General features: G+C 43.4%; 1 protein-coding gene across 4 annotated transcripts in view; it reads left to right on the forward strand.

Annotated features, from left to right (window-relative positions):
* Window positions 1–18,639, forward strand: part of LOC147724956 (uncharacterized) — a 235,710-nt gene that overhangs the window by 195,694 nt on the left and 21,377 nt on the right. For all 4 annotated transcript variants that reach the window (XM_086966449.1, XM_086966448.1, XM_086966450.1 and 1 more), the window contains 2 exons: window positions 3,044–3,157; window positions 12,576–12,672. In XM_086966449.1, the coding sequence (XP_086822575.1) occupies window positions 3,044–3,157; window positions 12,576–12,672 (211 nt within the window). The remainder of the gene's footprint in view (window positions 1–3,043; window positions 3,158–12,575; window positions 12,673–18,639) is intronic.

The following is an 18,639-nucleotide window of genomic DNA, read 5'->3' on the forward strand; positions in this document are numbered from 1 at the left end:
AAACATTTCTGTAAAATATAACTGCTCCCTTTCCTGCTATTGTTGTACATCAGCTAAAAGATCAGAAGTAGAAATTCTATCATGGACAGCTTTACGAGCAGCAGATCTAAGAGTAGCCGCACAATCAGCGGTCAGCATAGAGCAAGTCTCTCGCAGAGGATCTGTTCCTGAATGATCCTGATCCGAAGGAGAAATATCATCATGGACAGGAGCCGAGGGAAAAGTGTAGGGAGGTGGAGAACAATCTAGCAAAATTGAATCATCCTGTGGTTTATTAAGGATAGGGTAGAGGAGGCGCCGGACATGGCATTGGCCATTTACCTGTAAACGACGCTCCCTATCCTCTCTCTCCTTTATCTCCTTAATTTCTTTATTTTTTAATCCCAGCGCTTTTGCATGGATATTTTTGCGTTGCTCCTTGTCTATCAAAGCTTGTTCTCTTCTCACTCGTTCACGTGCTTCTTTCTCCAACATTTGTACACAGTCAAACATATCTTGTCTTCTTTTGCGCTTAAACATACATTTTTCCACATACTGAATTTTTCTAAGATCAAATGACCCGTGTATAGGCCACTGCAACTCAGGATCCTTGTTAGTATATTTATTCCATAACATGCTGTACATTATAGAAGAAATACCATTCTTAATATACATGTCCCTATTAGGTGTCCCCTCGCGGGGAGCCAACTGACTTTGTTCAATACTTGCATTGGTACCTCCAAAGAAGCAACACATTCTACGTAGTGTGCTTGAAACAGGCATGCCAAAAGATATTGTAGCATATACAATACTATACAGCAGTGGCATTTAACACCGCTTTGAGGGCGGTGTTAGGCCTTAGGACTAGGGGTCGGGTGGTTTTTAGGGCTTCGAAGGCGGTGTTAGGCCTTAGGACTAGGGGTCGGGTGGTTTTTAGGGCTTTGAGGGCGGTGTTAGGCCTTAGGACTAGGGGTCGGTGGCTTTTAGGGCATTGAGGGCAGTGTTAGGCCTTAGGACTAGGGGTCGGTGGCTTTTAGGGCATTGAGGGCAGTGTTAGGCCTTAGGACTAGGGGTCGGGTGGGCTTTAGGGCTTTGAGGGCGGAGTTAGGCCTTAGGACTAGGGGTGGGTGGCTTTTAGGCCTTTGAGGGCGGTGTTAGGCCTTAGGACTAGGGGTCGGGTGGTTTTTAGGACTTTGAGGGCGGTGTTAGGCCTTAGGACTAGGGGTCGGGAGGTTTTTAGGGCTTTGAGCCAACTGACTTCGTTCAATACTTGCATTGGTACCTCCAAAGAAGAAACACATTCTAGAAAGTGGCTTGAAACAGGCATGCCAAAAGATATTGTAGCATATACAATACTATACAGCAGTGGCATTTAACCCGATGTGTGCCGTTACATATTATTCATAAGTTGGAGAAAAGTCCCCTACCTGCCTATATAAATTGCAATTCATATATATCCAATCATTTCATATATTGGTCAATTTCCATTTCCATATACATAGTGTTGCATCAAACGACCTTACCAAACAAAAGTCTCCAGATTCCATCTGCCAAGTTCTTAATCAACCAAATGGTCTCTGCACAGCGAACACCAGAAGAGATCTCAGTCGAGGACCGGCACCACCTGGAGAGTCAGATCAGAAAGAGAGGAAAAACGCAGTGGGTGCCAACAAGACGCGGGTCTCTGCGGGCAGTGATCGTCCGCAGCGAGATTCCAATCCTTTGTTTCGACCACTCCTTTGGGCATCTGAGTCGCTGATGAGCCCCACTGTGTTGGGCACCAATCTGTAGAGGTGGGCCTCAACCAGGCCTACCAGTGCTAGGGGTTTGCCTTTCTCTGCACACAAGTCCTCAGACGTGTAAATAGAAGTTGGCACGGAAACTGAAATGTCAAAAGAGATATTTATTAAACCTCATGAGGTGGAACCACATTCACACAACACCCTTCGGTAGAGTATAAACTAGCACAAGGAGGAGAAGAACCATGGGTCTTTTATACCCACCCAGGGGCTCAAAAGAAGGCGGTACAAGCACACATAGGAGAGTTACATACATAAATGGTCATACAGAAATGCACAGTTAACATACAAGGAGGAGCTAATAGTTGCTGACTTCAATAGAAACAAAATGTTAGTAACAGACCTAAACAGGTGCATGGGCAGTTACAGACTCCTCTGGGCAAGGGCAAACGACAGAGAAGAAGGAAAGAGCACATGGCAGACAAATTGGCTGCCGGAAACAAGATGGCTTCAGCTAAATGCTAACATCGATCTCTGCCAAATTTCCAGACCGGGTGTCAACTAATGCATCCCTATCTACAAATGCATGTGCATTCATACATGAAGGAAGGAAAAATATACCAGTTACTGAAAGGTGCATTTTTGTCCTATAACAATGGCCTTCTTGACCTTTTTAAAATGTATAAATTCTGTATTCATATAAATTGAAACAAGGAAAGAAGTTGTTTCTCAAAATAGAATGATGTTAATCCTGTGACTCGGGATGAATCCGATGTATTTAGTTTATGAAACCATACCATGCGTCCCTAGTTTCAAAAGAGACATGCAGTTTATGTGTTTGTAAAAAAAAGCACAAAAATAAACAGGCTGGCTATGGTGATGTGGGTTTATTGACAGTTATACATTGTGAGCATTTTCATTGGGATTAACGTCCTGTTGGGGCAGACAGTGTTCGTATGATGTCACTTCCTTTCACGTTATTGGGAGGAAGAGCTTATGTGATTTCACTTCCTGTAATGCTAAATAGGAAACCAGTCAGATTGATAATGCTACTTTTTTTCTAGCCAGGGTCAGAGACTCTGCACCTTCATAGGAGCCTCAGATTACAACACGCCCAGTGTCCCATGCAATTCTTCACTTCAGACATGGGCACCTTCTTGGTAGAATTCTATACATTCCTCTAGCTTCTCTTTTCTAAACAATGCAAAGTGTTTATGCGTGTGTATGTGTGTGTGTGTGTGTGCACGCTCACTCAGGTTCACAACAATGCATGCTTATGCACTCATTACACTATCCTTATTTGTGCATGTTCTCCTGTTTGACAGGTACAACTTCTGCAACGCCAGGCAGCAGCACCGTCCAACCAACGACTGCCTCCACCACAGACTCCTCTGATTGGACCACAGACCAAAGCGCATCAGAGGACTGCATCCCCACGGGTACTGTCACTTCTACTTCTAACGTGCCCTGATTTGTATGTTTTCATCATTAGCCAAACAGTGTTGCCATAGTAATCGATCGATAGTATTCACTTTTATTTTTCAGTGTTCGGTGAGTTTTAAAAAATAAATTCATGAACCTCGGCCGGGTTCCTGAGCATGTGGAGCCTCAACTAAACTATATAACCTTTTGGAGAACGAAGATAATTCTGCTTGAATCCTCAATGTAGCCCATGATGCATTGCGCTTATCAGGTTCAAGCTACCTCCCTGGGCCATGAGAGGCAGTCCCTCCTGTCCATGCCACATGTTTAGGAAACTCAGAGCGGGAGGCAAGGCTGTGTGGCTCTCACGGCAGAGTAGATTCACCCAAGAACATCTCAGGTGGAAGGAACCTCTGAACACACTCTTGTTGTGCTTACATTGACCATAAACTGTAACTAAATCAGCTGGGCTGTCTTGTGATTCAGGCGTCCTGATACTTTGTAGCCTCTTGATGCCCCTGAGACAAAATGAGTCAATGTATAGCTCGATTTAACAATACAAGGATTGAATATGACTGTTTCTTAGAGATGCTGCAAAGGATTGGATGAAGGAAAGTATTCAACAACAACGTGAAGCTTTACTGGTGGAGTGGTGTGGCTCACTGGTTAGAGGCGGCAGACCCGGAAGCGGAGGACGGCCTGGGACCAGGGTTCAATTCCCGACGCGGCAGGGTTGTGGACCAGGGTCAGCGGACTTGATCATTCTCGCCTCGGTGCCTACTCTAACCAGGGATCACACTCGGCAACTCTGGGCATTAGCTTGCCTCATCTCTACAACGGCCCCCCACAAACGCCGGGGATGCCTGGTTTCACCTTGGAGATACCCAGTAGGGACCATCCCACAGGGAAAGCCAGGACGGGTTCCCCAGCGGTCTATTGCGCAGAGATACTCCTTTGGGAGTCGATTCTAGCACGATAGAAACCCACAATTAAATTACTACCACAACCCACTGGCCCTGGCAACGTATCAAAGGTACTTTTCGGAACCATTTATTACAGGCAGGGTCTCAACACTGGACTGTCCATTGTTTCGAATGGAATGGAAACACAGTCTGTAGTGTCCGGATTGACCCCCAGGACATACTTGACCACATTCCCAGTGAAAAGTCCAGTTAAGATGCAGGACAGACAGCGTGAAGAAAATGCAGGTACTCCCCATGTGCAAGATAAGCCAGACCACAGCGGTCACTTTTGTGAACGCCCAAGGGGCAAAGGTAAGGCCGAAGAGCAGGACGGTGAACTGCAAGTGCTACAGAGGAAGCAGCTCTGGGGCTACAGGGGCAGTTCAAGAAAGTGCACAAATCCAAGGACACCATTCACCCCAAAGATCCATGGCAGCTAGGGCTCGTGCCATGTCTCCCTTTTGGAAGTGTCCTAATGGAGGAAGGTGTTCGGAAGCCTTAGATCCAATAGTGACCTCCAACCTCTGTCCTTCTAAGAGCCCAAGGGGTATAGAGTAAGTCCCTGAGACCCTCTGTGCATCGTGTACCACATCAACTGCACCCTTGGAAGCAGCATCTGGGTTTCTGATGCCGGCAGCATCTGCTGTTGTCCGGACACAAACTGGAGGATTGTGAGAAGGGTTGAGAGCAAAACCAAACTGAGCAACTTGAAGGACCCACTGATCCAAACTAACACCAGCCGAGTAGGCAAAAGCAAATTCTACTTTCCTATCAATTCCTGTATAACCCTGTTATTGACACTAAAACAGCTGCTGGGGAGGAACATGAGGACTTCACCTTCATCTGCTGGTGGCCATGGCCTGTGCCTCACCTGGAAAGGCTATTGGATAGGGAACGGGCTGTCAGCAAGTCCCCTTATCAATAAAACTGCTCAATTTATAAATAAACTTTATATAATTGGGTGGACTGCTGTCCCTGACCGGCACAAAAGCCAGAAGTTCATTGGTCAGGAGAGGGTTCCCAGGAGCATTAGCATATCGAGGAGTAAAGCTGAACACGGAAGTAGAAGACAAAGTATGTGCTCTTTGGAACAAAATAACGAATTTTATAACAGTCATAAAAAAGTCCAAATAAAAAAGATGTTGGTGCATCCAAACCCGAATTACATATTAAGAATGACCCCATACCTGCCCCAGCAGGTATGTTAACAAGCGTTTGCAATGCAATAGGTCTCGCATTTGCTAGAGTTTGAGCTATTGGCATTGTTAATTACAATGCTTTTTATTTGTGTGTGGGTTTTGAAAACAAATAAATAAAGGCATTGTCATTACAATGCCAATAGCAAATTTGAGACCTATTGCATTGCAAATGCTTGTTTTTATTGTTATTACATGAGATTTTTAATTCTTTATTTGTATGAGTGCATAGGCTCTGGCAAACAGTTAAAGCCACTTCTAACTAGTCTTAACAAGCACTGGCAAAGCCAATAGGTCACCCCGGTGTGCTCTTGTGGCTCTGCCAATGGTTTTAGCCGTGCTGCACAGCATCACTGGTGCTGTGCCACATGACTTGTAGACAGGGGTAAAAAAAAGTGAACGGACAGCTGCATCCTTTTGTAGATGCGCGCACCAAACATGTACGTGCCTACAAAATGTTCAAACCTTTTTTTTATTTTTGGTTACCGATTGGTAAACAAATAAAAGTAACAAGAGCAGGTGGGTCAAAGATTTCAGATATGGAGAAAGGATACAGGTTGTGGGAAGCAACAAGAAAGCGGGAGGGACAAGCACAGAGAACGTGCAGACTCTGCAGAGGTGTGGGTGTGGGGGAGGAGCAACACACAGGGCGCACAGAGGGAAGCTAACAGAGAAGGAGAAGGTAACAGAGCGGAAGTAAAGAAACAAGAGAAAGTGCAATGTTGAGCTAAAGGCCATGGGAGAGTAGCTTGAAGTGCGAAGATGTATAAAAATGAAAGTGTACAACTCGAAGGACAAACTTGTGGAATATGCTGGGAGAAGTCGGAAAAGACACAGAACATAATTGTATTCACACTCATGGAGTGCTTTTACAAAATTGAAAAAGAATTCCAGAAAAGCAGACACTTGTGAAAGAATAAATGCAGCAAATCAGAGAGATACTAAGCCGACTATGCCCTACTGGAGAGAGACAAAGACATAGGGCCAGATGTAGGAGCCCAAATACCGGTCGGTAACAGCCGAATTCGGCCATTACCGACCGGTATTTGGTGATTGGGATGTAGGGGCATCATTTTACAGAATCGGTAAATTTACCGAATCGGTAAATTTACCGATTCTGTAAAATACTGAGGGCCCGATGTAGGTACCAAATACCAGTCGGAAACGGCCGATTTCGGCCGTTTCCGACCGGTATTTGGCCTACTGAGATGTAGGGGACCTTTTTTTGTCCGATTCGGTATTTTACCAATTCGGTAAAATTACCAAATCGGAAAAATACCGAATCGGTAAGTTTACCGATTTTTAAAATTCGGGATGTAGGTGGGACTACTTTCAGTCCCACAGGCCCTTCAGATTCGGTATTTTAACACCCAATCCAATTGGGTGTTAAAATACCGAATCCAGGTGTGCATGCACATGTGTGCATGCACACCTATGCCATGTGACAGACAGACATGCCCTTAGGGCATGTCTGTGTGCCACATGGCACACAAGCCAGTATTAGGGGTGCTAGAGGGTGTCAAAGTGACACCCCCTGCACCCTTGCAGAAATCGGTAATTACCGAATCGGTAAATACCGATTCGGTAATGCCCATTGATTCCTATGGGCTTCAATGCCCATAGGAATCAATGGGCATTACCGATTCGGTATTTACCGAATCGGTAAATACCGATTCCTTCCGATTCAGTAATTTTTAAAATAATATTACCTACATCTGCCCTTCTCTTTTTTACCACTTCTTAAATACCGATTCGGTATGAATCGGTATTTATGAAGTGGTAAAAAAGATTTACCTACATCGGGCCCTGAATCAGTAATTTTACAGATTCGGTAAAACCCAGATGTAGGTAGCACTGTTGACAGTGCTACAGGCCTTCAGGATTCGGTATTTTACCACCCAATCCAATTGGGTGGTAAAATACCGAATTCAAGTGTACATGCACATCTGTGTATGTACACCTGTGCCATGTGACACACAGGCATGCCCTTAGGGCATGTATGTGTGCCACATGGCACACAAGCCTGTATTTGGGGTGCTAGAGGGTGTCAAAGTGACACCCCCTGCACCCTTGCAGGATTCGGTATTTACCAATTCGGTAAATACCGATTCGGTATTGCCCATTGATTCCTATGGGCTTCATGGCCCATAGGAATCAATGGGCAATACCGATTCGGTATTTACCGAATCGGTAAATACCGAATCCTATAGATTCGGTAATTCAAAAAATAGAATTACCTACATCTGCCCCCTTCCTTTTTACCGACTCTTAAATACCGAATCGGTAAAATTCGGTATTTAAGAGTCGGTAAAAAGGAATAACCTACATGTGTACCTAGATGGGCTAAAGCAAAGAAACCATCAAATACAAAGCAAGAAATGAAGAGTGACAAAGCAAAGATCCGAAGGAAAGCAATGCGAGGAGTTGCTTTCCAGGTCAGATATTGAAAGATCAGTTCATAAAATAAATTATTGATCTCATCTCTGTGCAATTCACGACGCTTTTTCCGAACAGTACAATAATACACCTGGTCAGCCTTTACGGAAGTGTATGGACATTAGGTATCGACACATTACCCAAGGGCACAGAATGGGTAAACCATTCTGATACCACCGGCCCTATGTGCACTACCAGAAAATAGCTTTGCATGTCTGACATTCGAACAACACATTAAAACAGTAGTAACATGTATCCTAATATTAAGGTTTAAACGCATTGCTTGGCTTATCATAAACATCGAGTTATAAAACTATTGTTTAATTATTACATGCCTCGCTTTTACTTCCTTTGTGGTTGGCGTGCGATCATTTTTCTTCAGTTGTTATGGTACGTCGTACCTTGAAAAAGATGCATGCGGAGTGCAGTCTCTTCTTAAGTGCAAAGGGCGCCTTTCTAAATCATGCATATGCTTACAATCTTTGGACTGATTGCCGCATTGGCTCTGTAAGGCATTTATATTCAGCAGCGACAGACCTCATTCTTTCCCCCCCGTTAAAGCTGGTAAATTAAACAAAAACAGTAATTGAAAACAAGGCCTTTTTGAGTTATTTTCGTCCACAAGGCAATTCAATTAGCTTCAGAAACAGCCCACATTAAAATTTAAACCTGATTTCCCAGCTCAGATGCTACCTCTAGTCTCCGATGCCACAGGCGGCTCTAGGCTCATGGCAGGCCGGGCATCCGACCATAGGTCGGGAGCCCAGGAAGAGGGGGTCCAGGCGGGGCCCGAAGAGGGGAGGGTGTTAGGAAGTGGAACACAGCTGGAGGCCGCCAAATCCCTGCCAGGGGCCACCACGCAAATATGTATCCATCCTCAGAGGATTATTATATTAAGGATATATATTGAAGTGGCGGCTCCTGGAGTTTGGGGGCTCTGTGCTGGTGCACAGCTTGCACATGCCTAAGGCCACCACTGCCGGCGCTGCTATTTGCATGGAGCAGCAGGCAGGCCCGCCCTGCTTGAGCGGCTGTGCCACTATGGTGGAATGTACAGAGGGAACATGACATGAAATTACTATCCTTTAGACTCAGGGCATTTGTTGTGGGATTTAATATTCTGAAAAGAAAATCTTCTTTCTCTGTTTTCGCATTTGGCATCACACAGGTAGGGGCATAAGCTCACGCCAGCGAGACTTCCACACGGAGGACTTCAAAACCTGCCTCTCCCGTCAGGCTCGTTAACTGGGGACCCATCAGAGTCGTGCCCAGAAACGAACAGCACAGCACGCCCTGTACCTTACTGCTCATTGATTTAAGAAGGGATGCGACTCTGCAGCACGACGTGTGCTGTGTCAATAAATATACGGTTTCTTCCACCCCACGGGATATATTGTGCTCTTTTAAGAACTAATTCTTTCTGACATTTCTGAAAGCTAGTTTTGCCAAATGCCAGCTCATTTTGGAGAGGATTATATATCTACCAAAAAGGGATCGTAGTGACTTCTGCATTAATAAACCACTGCAAATACTTTATTGTTTGTGGCGCTGCTGAGGATGTGCATTTCGTGACCTTTGTGAGCTACAAAACTGTAGTTCTGATAAAAATGTCTCTTCAGATCAGGAGGAAGCATTTGAAATGTTAACATCTCTATGCCTCACGATGCCCACAATCCGCCAAGAGTGTATTGTGCAGTGACCGGCGTCGGTGTTTAACTTGCAGGCCAGAGGTTCAATACTGAGTAAGACAGGAGTGGATGCTTCATGACCCCGATCTACACAAAATCACGGGAGCTGCAGGGGACATGCTCCACTTTCTGAAGAACTGCTCGAGTGTGCTAACGCTTAGAAGGCCGTTAGATTTTGGCAATCTCATAACATGTGATTTATCAGCGGCGCCCCACTCCACCACACCTGCAGCTTCTTTTCCCCGATTAAAACACGTCCCACTCACTTCTCTTAACCCACCACCAATGCAAAACCACAAGGGAGAACGAAGGACCATGATATTACCATGAGCGCGTGAATCCTGCAGTAGCAGAGAGAAACAGAACAGCCCCAGCAGGGGCATTAGCGAGGGTTACGTCACCGCCATGGACAAAGGACTAGCATCACCTCGTTCGAGGACAATAAACCCAATCGAAGATGGGCACCGCATTAATAACATTTTTCTTTATAAGGAAAAAAAGGCAGTAGTGCTCATATTGTGTGTTTGTATGTGCTCTTTCCAAAAGAAACAAGCATTGGCCGGGGAGGGGGAGAAGCGTGAGTTGTGTGCGTGCTCGGCCAATGCGTACAAAAACAAGCATTGCACGCAGGCACGCGCGAGGGGGGGTGCGGCCGAGAGCAGGCAGCGTTTTCCTTGCGGGAGCGTGCAACCATCTGGCACTGCACGCTCCTGCAAGGTAATCGCCAATACGCGCACGCGTTGCATTGAAAGCAATGCAATGTGTGCACCTTTTTGCCTGGAAAGCTCAAGCGATCTCAAGGGGTCTATTTCCTATGCAGCGCATGCGCGCTGCGTAGGCAAGACCTAAAAAGGGATTAGAAATTGGTGTGATGAGTGGTGAAACTGCTCCTCAACCATTCAAACAGAGGCATCCTTACTATGAAGGATATGAATATGCAAATGCTCAACAATTCTGATCGCAAGCAAGATCACCTCAGGTTATTTCAAGCGGAAATTGAAGCATTATGGACATACTCTAAACTAAGGGTGTGTGAAATTTGCTCAAATATTTGGCGTGATTACACAAAATTGCAGCATAATTATACAAATTACGTGTGATCACGCAAAATGTAAATTTGTCATATATTAGATTGAAATGTGTGCTTTAGTCCCTATTAAAACAAAAACACTGTAAACAAAAAGTGCTCACGTTATGTTATTCCTGTGCGTTTGTAGGCATTTATATAATTACAGAAAGTGGTGTAATGGTGCCATTTCTGGAATTATATGAAACAAGCATGATGTGAAATTCACAAAAGTATGCGAAATATGTTAAGTTATGTCCATTTATTGAGCGCACATATCACCCCGCAGGGTCTCATGGCGCTGTAGATGGATCGATTGAATGAGGTGTCCCAGGCAAAAGACAGTGGATTAAAATAGCCAGGTTTTCAGCTGCTTTTTAAACAATTCTTGGTTTGTAATGGTTCAGAGGTGCGTTGAAAGCTTGTTTCATGTGTTGTGGGGCTAAGTGGGAGAAAGATCTATCTCCATTTCTGGCGGTTCAGACTCTAAGGGGGGTCAGAAGGTTTTTTCTTCCTGACCTGAGGTTATTTTTTGGTAGATACCACTTAAGTTTCTTAGCTAGGTAAATTGGCCCAACTATGTAGAAGGACTTGTGTGCGATACACATGAGTTTGAAACAAGTACGTTTCCTGATTGGGAGCCAGTGTAAGGATCTCAAGATGGGGACAGATGAGGACAGAGATGGAAGATTTAGCACTAGTCTGGCAGCAGTGTTCTGCCCCTGGAGTCTAATATATAGTTCTTCGTTGATGGATGCCATAAGTGCCTTTCCATAGTCTAGAGGACTGATTCTCAAACCCTGAACCAAAGTTTTTCTGGCTTCCAAAGGTATCCATTGGGCACATTTTCGAAGCGTTTGCATGATGCCACAGCAGGTGGTCAGGGTATGGTTTATTTGGCCCTTCATGGGCAGCTTGTCCTCTATTAATATGTTCAAATTTTGTAACATGGATTTTAGAGATGGACAAGGACCCAGGCTGAATGGCCACCAGTTATTTGACCATAGTTCTTGTGCTTTACTAAATAAAGTCACTGCGGACTTGCACGCATTGAGCTGTAGGTAGCATTTTTGCATCCAGTTGATCATATGTGGCATACCGTTTTTTAATCTGGTTCTTGTATCCTCAGGGTTGGATCTCAGAGTGATTATCAACGGGGTATCGTCTGCATATGAGATTACGTTGAAGCCATACATTCTGATTACCCTTGCCAGAGGAGCTACATAGGCTTTAAAAAGAATAGGGCCAAGGGCTGATCCCTGGGGAACCTCTTTGGCAGCCCTTAAACTACGGGAGACTAGGGATTTTAGTTGTACGATGCTTGTATGTCCTTTTAGAAACATTTCCAGCCAGTTGAGGATTTGCCTTCTACTCCAATCTCTTCTAGCCTCTGTATTAGGATTGCATGAGAGATGGTGTCAAAGGCAGCTGTAAATCCAATGGGACCTGCAAAGAGAGATTTATGTTATCCACTACCTTCACCAGGCTGTTTCAGTGCTGAAACCAGCCCTGGAACCTGATTGGGAAGGGCCAAACAGTTGATAGCTGTCTAAATAAGCCATTAGTTGTTTGTTGACCAGGGATTTAATTACCTTCCTAAAGTATAGCATCAGGGATAATTGCCGATAGTTAGTGTGTTCTTTCGGATCTGCTGATTGTTTTATTAGAATAGGTTTAACCTCTGCTGATTTCCATTTGATGGGAACAGTCTCCAGACTCAAAGACATTCAATTGAAAGTACAATCTAGCAAGGCTAGTATTGTACATTGTATAATTGACCAAGCAAAAATACATATGCCCCCTGAGGGTCATTCTTTGGAGACAGAGGGAGGGAAAAGCAAGGAGCGCAGGTGGATCAGGAAAGTTTGCCAAACTTGAATTAAAAAGATAAAAACAGAGACACGGAGTGGAGATGTAGGCAACTAGGACAAAAAAAGCTGTGATGTAATTGTACTAGCTTTCAGTTTATATTCGAACACGAAAGACCTAATAAAAATAGTTAAGAAAAAAGCAAACATAATGTATTGTGTAAATAGTTTTCTCGTAATCTATGGGCATACTCACTTTGATATTTTTCACATTTTTAGAGCCTGGCAGAAAGTTTCCTACGATGTGCAGTGGGCAGCGCAAGAATGTTATACGCAACTGTGACTTATACGGCTGTGGAAACTATGGTGGTCCCAGGTACTGTAAAGATGGTGATTTTTCAAGCAGGAAGTTGTCAGTGAATGGAAAGCTGCCTGAGGCCACAGTGAAGCTTTTGAAGGCTTCCTGTGATGCTATATGTGACTAAGCAATGAACACTATACTTTTTATATCGGTATCTACGAATGCCCTCTCTGATCCCAGTGTTTGTGAGTATCTAACCAAGGTTCAACAAAGACATCTAGTTCCCCATTAGCCCACTTTATGCAGGGGGAGGCTGCTCGCCCTCACCTGCCAAAGGATCAGCCACCACTAGTGCCCCAGAGTGCTTACATCTTTTCAGTGTCAGCTTAAGACAGATGAGCCCCTTCCATGTGGCTCTGGCTTGGGCTGCCTAGGGCTGGCACTTAAATCTAAAGACGGGGTTGGCCAGGCCTTTGGACCGCGTACACACACAACTTCTTGAGTGGTGGAAATCTTGGCTTTTTATTGCCTTAGAGTAGCTGAGGTCTCTAGTCCACTCTCTAGTTTCCCCCTTCCTAGGGAAATTCAAAGATCTGTCCACTTTGTTTTTTCTGGACTCTTTTTAATAACAAAAAGAAGTCCATTTCTTCATGCAAGGTTGTAAATGAGTTACGTATGCAATGTGTTTTCGATTAGCACCAATCAACACAACAGAATTGTCTTACAGGAAATTCAAAGGATGAATTCTTATTTCAGAGCCGGGTGGTTAGGGAGTATTGTAGGTATTTCCTTAAATTTATAGAACCAAAGACAAAGAAATGCAGAATGATTGTGTTGTAAACCTTAAATTCACCCTAAAATTAGATAAATCTTTACAGTTGACTTTCACATCATGTGATATTACAATTCTTCAGAATCATGTGAATTTCTTTGGTCTGCAGTGAGATAGAATGGCTGTAAATTCAAAGTACTCTCTTTGGGCAATAGTCTCCATCTCTGCTTTTCCCCAAGTGAACCAATATTTGCCTTCTTAAGGAAGACGTAAACATCCTTATCTTTCTCTGTACTTGTTAATGATTCACAAATACACTTTGTAAAAGACCCAGGAAGACAAGAGGGGAGCAAGCATCATTAGAGGAGACTGTGTATTTTATAACTGAGTCGTGATTTCAGGGAAAGATCATGAATATTGCATTAGTCAATTTCCCCAGAGATATATCAAATACTTAAACCAAATTCTTGAACTCCTCAGCACTGCTACTCATTTTGAAACAGAAGACTTTGGACCACCTTCTCCAACCCAATGCTCAAGCTCTTCACCATTGCTACTCTATCTGGAGTAGAAGATGTAGGACGTCATTCTCAAACCAAATGCTTGAGCTCTTCAACATTGCTACTCATTCTGGAACAGGAGACTAAGCACCTCATTCTCCAACCAGATGCTTGAGTTTTTCATCATTGCTACTCATTCTTGAGTAGAAGACTAAGGACTTAATTCTCCCCAAAAATTCTTGAGCTCCTCAACATTGCTACTTATTCTGGACCTGACAACTTAGAGCCTCCTCATACTCCCAAAGGTTCGAGCTCCTTAACATTGCCACTCATTCTGGAACAGAAGACTTAGGGCCTCATTCTGCAACCAAATTCTAGAGCTCTCAATATTGTTACCCATTCTGGAGCCTCTTTCTCCAACCAGATACTCAGGTTTATTAACACTGCCACTCATACTGCAAACTTAGGACATCATTCCCAAACCAAATGGTCGAAATCCTCAACACTGCTACTCATTCTGGAACAGAAGACTTAGGACCTTCTACTCCAGCCAAATGCATAAGCTCCTCAACACTACTACTCGGTATTTAATAGACAACTTAGGACCTCCTTTTCCAACCCAATGCTCAAGTTCTCCAACATTACTTCTCATTCTGGAGCAGAAGACTTAGGACCTCTGTCACCAACCGAATGCTGGAGTTCTCCAACATTGCTTCTCATTCTGGAGCAGAAAACGTAGGACGTCTTTCTAAAACCAAATGCTTGAGTACCTCAACATTGCTACTCATTCAGGAACAGAATTCTTAGGACCTCCTTCTCCAACTGAATGCACAATCTCCTCAACAATCGTTATTTAATAGACAACTTAGGACCTCCTTCTCCAACCCAATGCTCAGGTTCTCCATTATTGCTTCTCATTCTGGAGCAGAAGCTTAGGACCTCATTCTAAAACCAAATGCTTGAGTTCCTCAACATTGCTGCTCATTCAGGAACAGAAGACTTAGGACCTCATTCTCCAACCGAATGCACAAGCTCCTCAACACTTCTACTCATTATTTAATAGCGGTGCTGTAAGAATGTGTTATGATAAATAAACAAAGATGGATCTGATAATATTTCCAAGTAGGTTTATTCTTCAAAGGAAGACCTGAACAGCTTCATGCCAGATACAGCTGGACCAACTGCTCACTGATGCCACTGGCATGACATCAGCAGTGAAACATGTGAGTAATGATAAAATGATAAACAACATGACATATAAATATAACACATCTCCCCCCCTTTATCAACACAACACTATGAAATTCAAAACTATTAATTAAAGCTAAAATCATAAAAAATCAAGAAACATAATCATTCAAATAAGCAGGTAACCTTCTCTCACTAGCATCCCTCAAAATACGTGAAGCACCAGACCCATCTCCCTCCCTTGCAGACAAATCATCTCTATCAGATGCAGTTGCCTCATCACAGAGCGAAGACTCACCACCTTGTTGATTCGAAAATTCCACATCCTTCATCAGCATCCATGGCGAACATTGGTCATAATCATACCTACCCTCCGATTTTTCTCCATGTTTGTTTTCTCCCCTTTGGTACAACGCCACCCTCCTTAAATTCCACACTTGCCCATTGGTCAATCTAACCCAATTACCTCCAACAGCTTTCACTTTAAACGGTCCTCTGAACTTATTAACCAAATTACAATATCCTCCAGGTTTTACTTTCACCCAATCTCCAATTTGATAAAAACACTTCTCCTTCACAGACTGTTTCTCACACCGTGAATCACCCTTTACTGATTACCTACGCATCCATGAAGGAAGCAGTTTTGTGCCTGCCTCTCTTCCCCGCATCATTACAAAAGGACTTTTGCCCTGTTCATTGTTGACAGTTGTGCGATACGCCCAAAGCATGTCACTCACAGACTAAATTACATAAACCGGCTCCATGAGCTAAATGCATTGTACCTTTAACCATGCGGTTGATGGTTCCACAAATCTGTTTCCTTGCGGGTTGTATAACGCACAACATGTATGTTTTACACCACCTGATTCTAAAAATTCCTTCATTTCCATTGATGTTTGTTGCGTACCATTGTCAGTTAGGGAGATATCTGGAAAACCTTCCCTTTTGAAAATCTCACTCAAAACAGCAATAGTGGCTTTTGTCGTGATATTGTTCATAAAAGTAACCTCCACCCATTTCGATTTGGCATCAACCAATACAACTGCATACCTCTCATTCTCCTTCAAGAATGAAAATGGGCCAATAAAATCCGAGCAAACCTTTTCCCAAACTCTATCAGCCAAAGAAACATGCTGTTGCTCATCAGAAGACCCAATTCCTACGCTCAATCTTTTCTCTGATTCCTTGCAGGCCACACACCTTTCCACCCACTCCTTCACCTGCTGATCCATAGACGACCACCAATAAAACTCTCTCAACCTCCTTATTGTCATCGTTTGCCCCATATGACCCTCATGCGCTAGACTTATCAGTTTTGCACGCAAACCTTACGGTGGTACAAATTTATCCTCACGCATGATCACTCCATCCTCGGTAACAGACAACTGATTTACAATCTTCAAAAATGGACGCACACCCAGTGGAACCAAACTTTCCCTTCTAATGTCACCCTTCACCATTCTACAAACACCCATGAGTGCTGCATCCCCTTCCATCTCTTTTATCCATTCTCTCCTTTGAATAGCACCATCTAAACTCTCTAAAGCATCGCCAACACTTCCCACAACCTCTTCTGTTGAAAAATCTGAAACAATTGCTTCTTTGTCAGGCAGTCTTGACAAGCGGTCAGCAACCTTGTTGCGCCAACCTGGAACATACTCTACACTACAATCACAATCTTGCAATTTTACCGCCAGTCTAGCCAACCTACCGGAACAATTACTTATTCCCCCTGGCCCTAAAACCTTCAATAATGGTTTGTGATCAGTGCGCAACCGAATGTGACTTCCCCACAAGAATACCCTAAATTGACTTGTTGCCCACGCCGCAGCCAAAGCCTCCCTCTCTATAACTGAATAGTTGTGCTCAGACTCTGACAATGAACGTGAGGCAAACGCCACAGTCCTTTCCACTCCACCACGCACCTGTGCCAAAACGGCTCCAATGCCTACAGCACTGGCATCCACGGTAAGTATATTTTCCAAACCACTTTGAAAAGGAGTCAACACACCCGCATGAACAATTTCCTCCCTGATTAAATCAAAAGCAGATTGTTGCATTTTCCCCCACAAAAACCTTTTCCCTTTTCTTAAAAGCTGCATCAAACATGCCGTTTTTTGTGAAAAGTTCAGCACAAATTTCGAGGAATATTCCACTAAACCCATGAAGGATCTCAATGAGTCCCTATCATGTGGCACCCTTGCATTAGCAATTGCACTAACTAGGTTTTCTTTTGGTCTTATGCCTTCTTTAGTGACTAAATGTCCCAAATATTCCACCTCGTGTGTTCTGAACTTACATTGTTCACGTTTCAACGTCAAGCCAGCCTTTGCAATTCTGTCCAACACTTTTGAAAGTGCAAGATTATGTTCACTATCATCCTTTCCGAACACTAAAATATCATCTTGGAAGACGACAGCCTTGTCAATACAAGGCAAAATTGAATTCATCAAGTGCTGAAACACACTCGCAGCGGAACACAATCCAAACGGTAGTCTACAAAACTGGAATGTGCCCTCCCCTGTGATAAATGTAGTTAATGTTTTAGAACCTGGACTGAGTTCTACCTGATGGTAAGTAAGTTTTTTTTTTTTAAGTTTATTTTATTATGATAAGGAACTCTTTATGAGGTCCACATAAAACAACATATACATACAAAACAAAAGATACTTAAAATAATATTCCATCACAATTACAAGAAACATCTTAATACAGATCCAAAAAACATTTAAAAAAGTTGTACAGTTTAAAAGCAAACATTTCATTAGGTGGGTTAATCAAGGCTGCCTTAAACGAAGAAGCAGATAATATGTTGAGTTGTAAGCAAATTGGTCTTAACCATCTACGCCTGCAAGACATCAATGTAGGACAAACAAACATGACGTGATCTAAGTCCTGATCAAACAATTGACAAAGGTCACAGCATGCCGAATGACCAAACCAGCTGGCATGTAGAACTTTCAGCGGAAGCAAATTATGTCTTAATAAGAACACAAGGCGCCTGACGCCGTGGGAGATGTTCCAATACATATACGGTTGAGCTTTCCGCAGGGTATAAGATTCAATAACAGGCGAACAACCTTTTCTCGCTAGACAGAAGTCTCTATCCTGACAAAACCCCAATTCCCAGGAGGCTGACTTCAGAACAGTTTTTAATTGATGAGAGGACAATAGAAATAAAGTCTCCTCATCCAATTTCAATTGTAGTACGGCAAATCTGAAGTTTTTTACAATCAGTGAGAAATCATTAAAAGATCCTAATAATTCCTTTTTTATAAGATCTCTTAAGGTATTAAGTTCACCTCTAGATAAAGCTACTACCCAACGTATAATACTTGCCAGACCTTGAACCCAGCTGCTACGTAAACCCATTTCCTGTCTCAAGGAAGCTGTCGAATTTGCTGTACCTACAGACATTAAACTACGTAAAATTTTCCCTTCTACAGAGTTTAAGAAACTCCATTTTTTTAGATCAACTAACTCAATTCCATATAACAGGGAGGCCGGAACTTTCGCTCTGAAAACATCTAAAAGAATAGAAAAATGCCTTCTACCTGTGGCTTTATACAGGGAGACTAAACT

The sequence above is a fragment of the Lissotriton vulgaris genome, chromosome 4_1 (genome assembly GCF_964263255.1).
Source record: "Lissotriton vulgaris chromosome 4_1, aLisVul1.2, whole genome shotgun sequence".
Lineage (NCBI taxonomy): Eukaryota > Metazoa > Chordata > Amphibia > Caudata > Salamandridae > Lissotriton > Lissotriton vulgaris.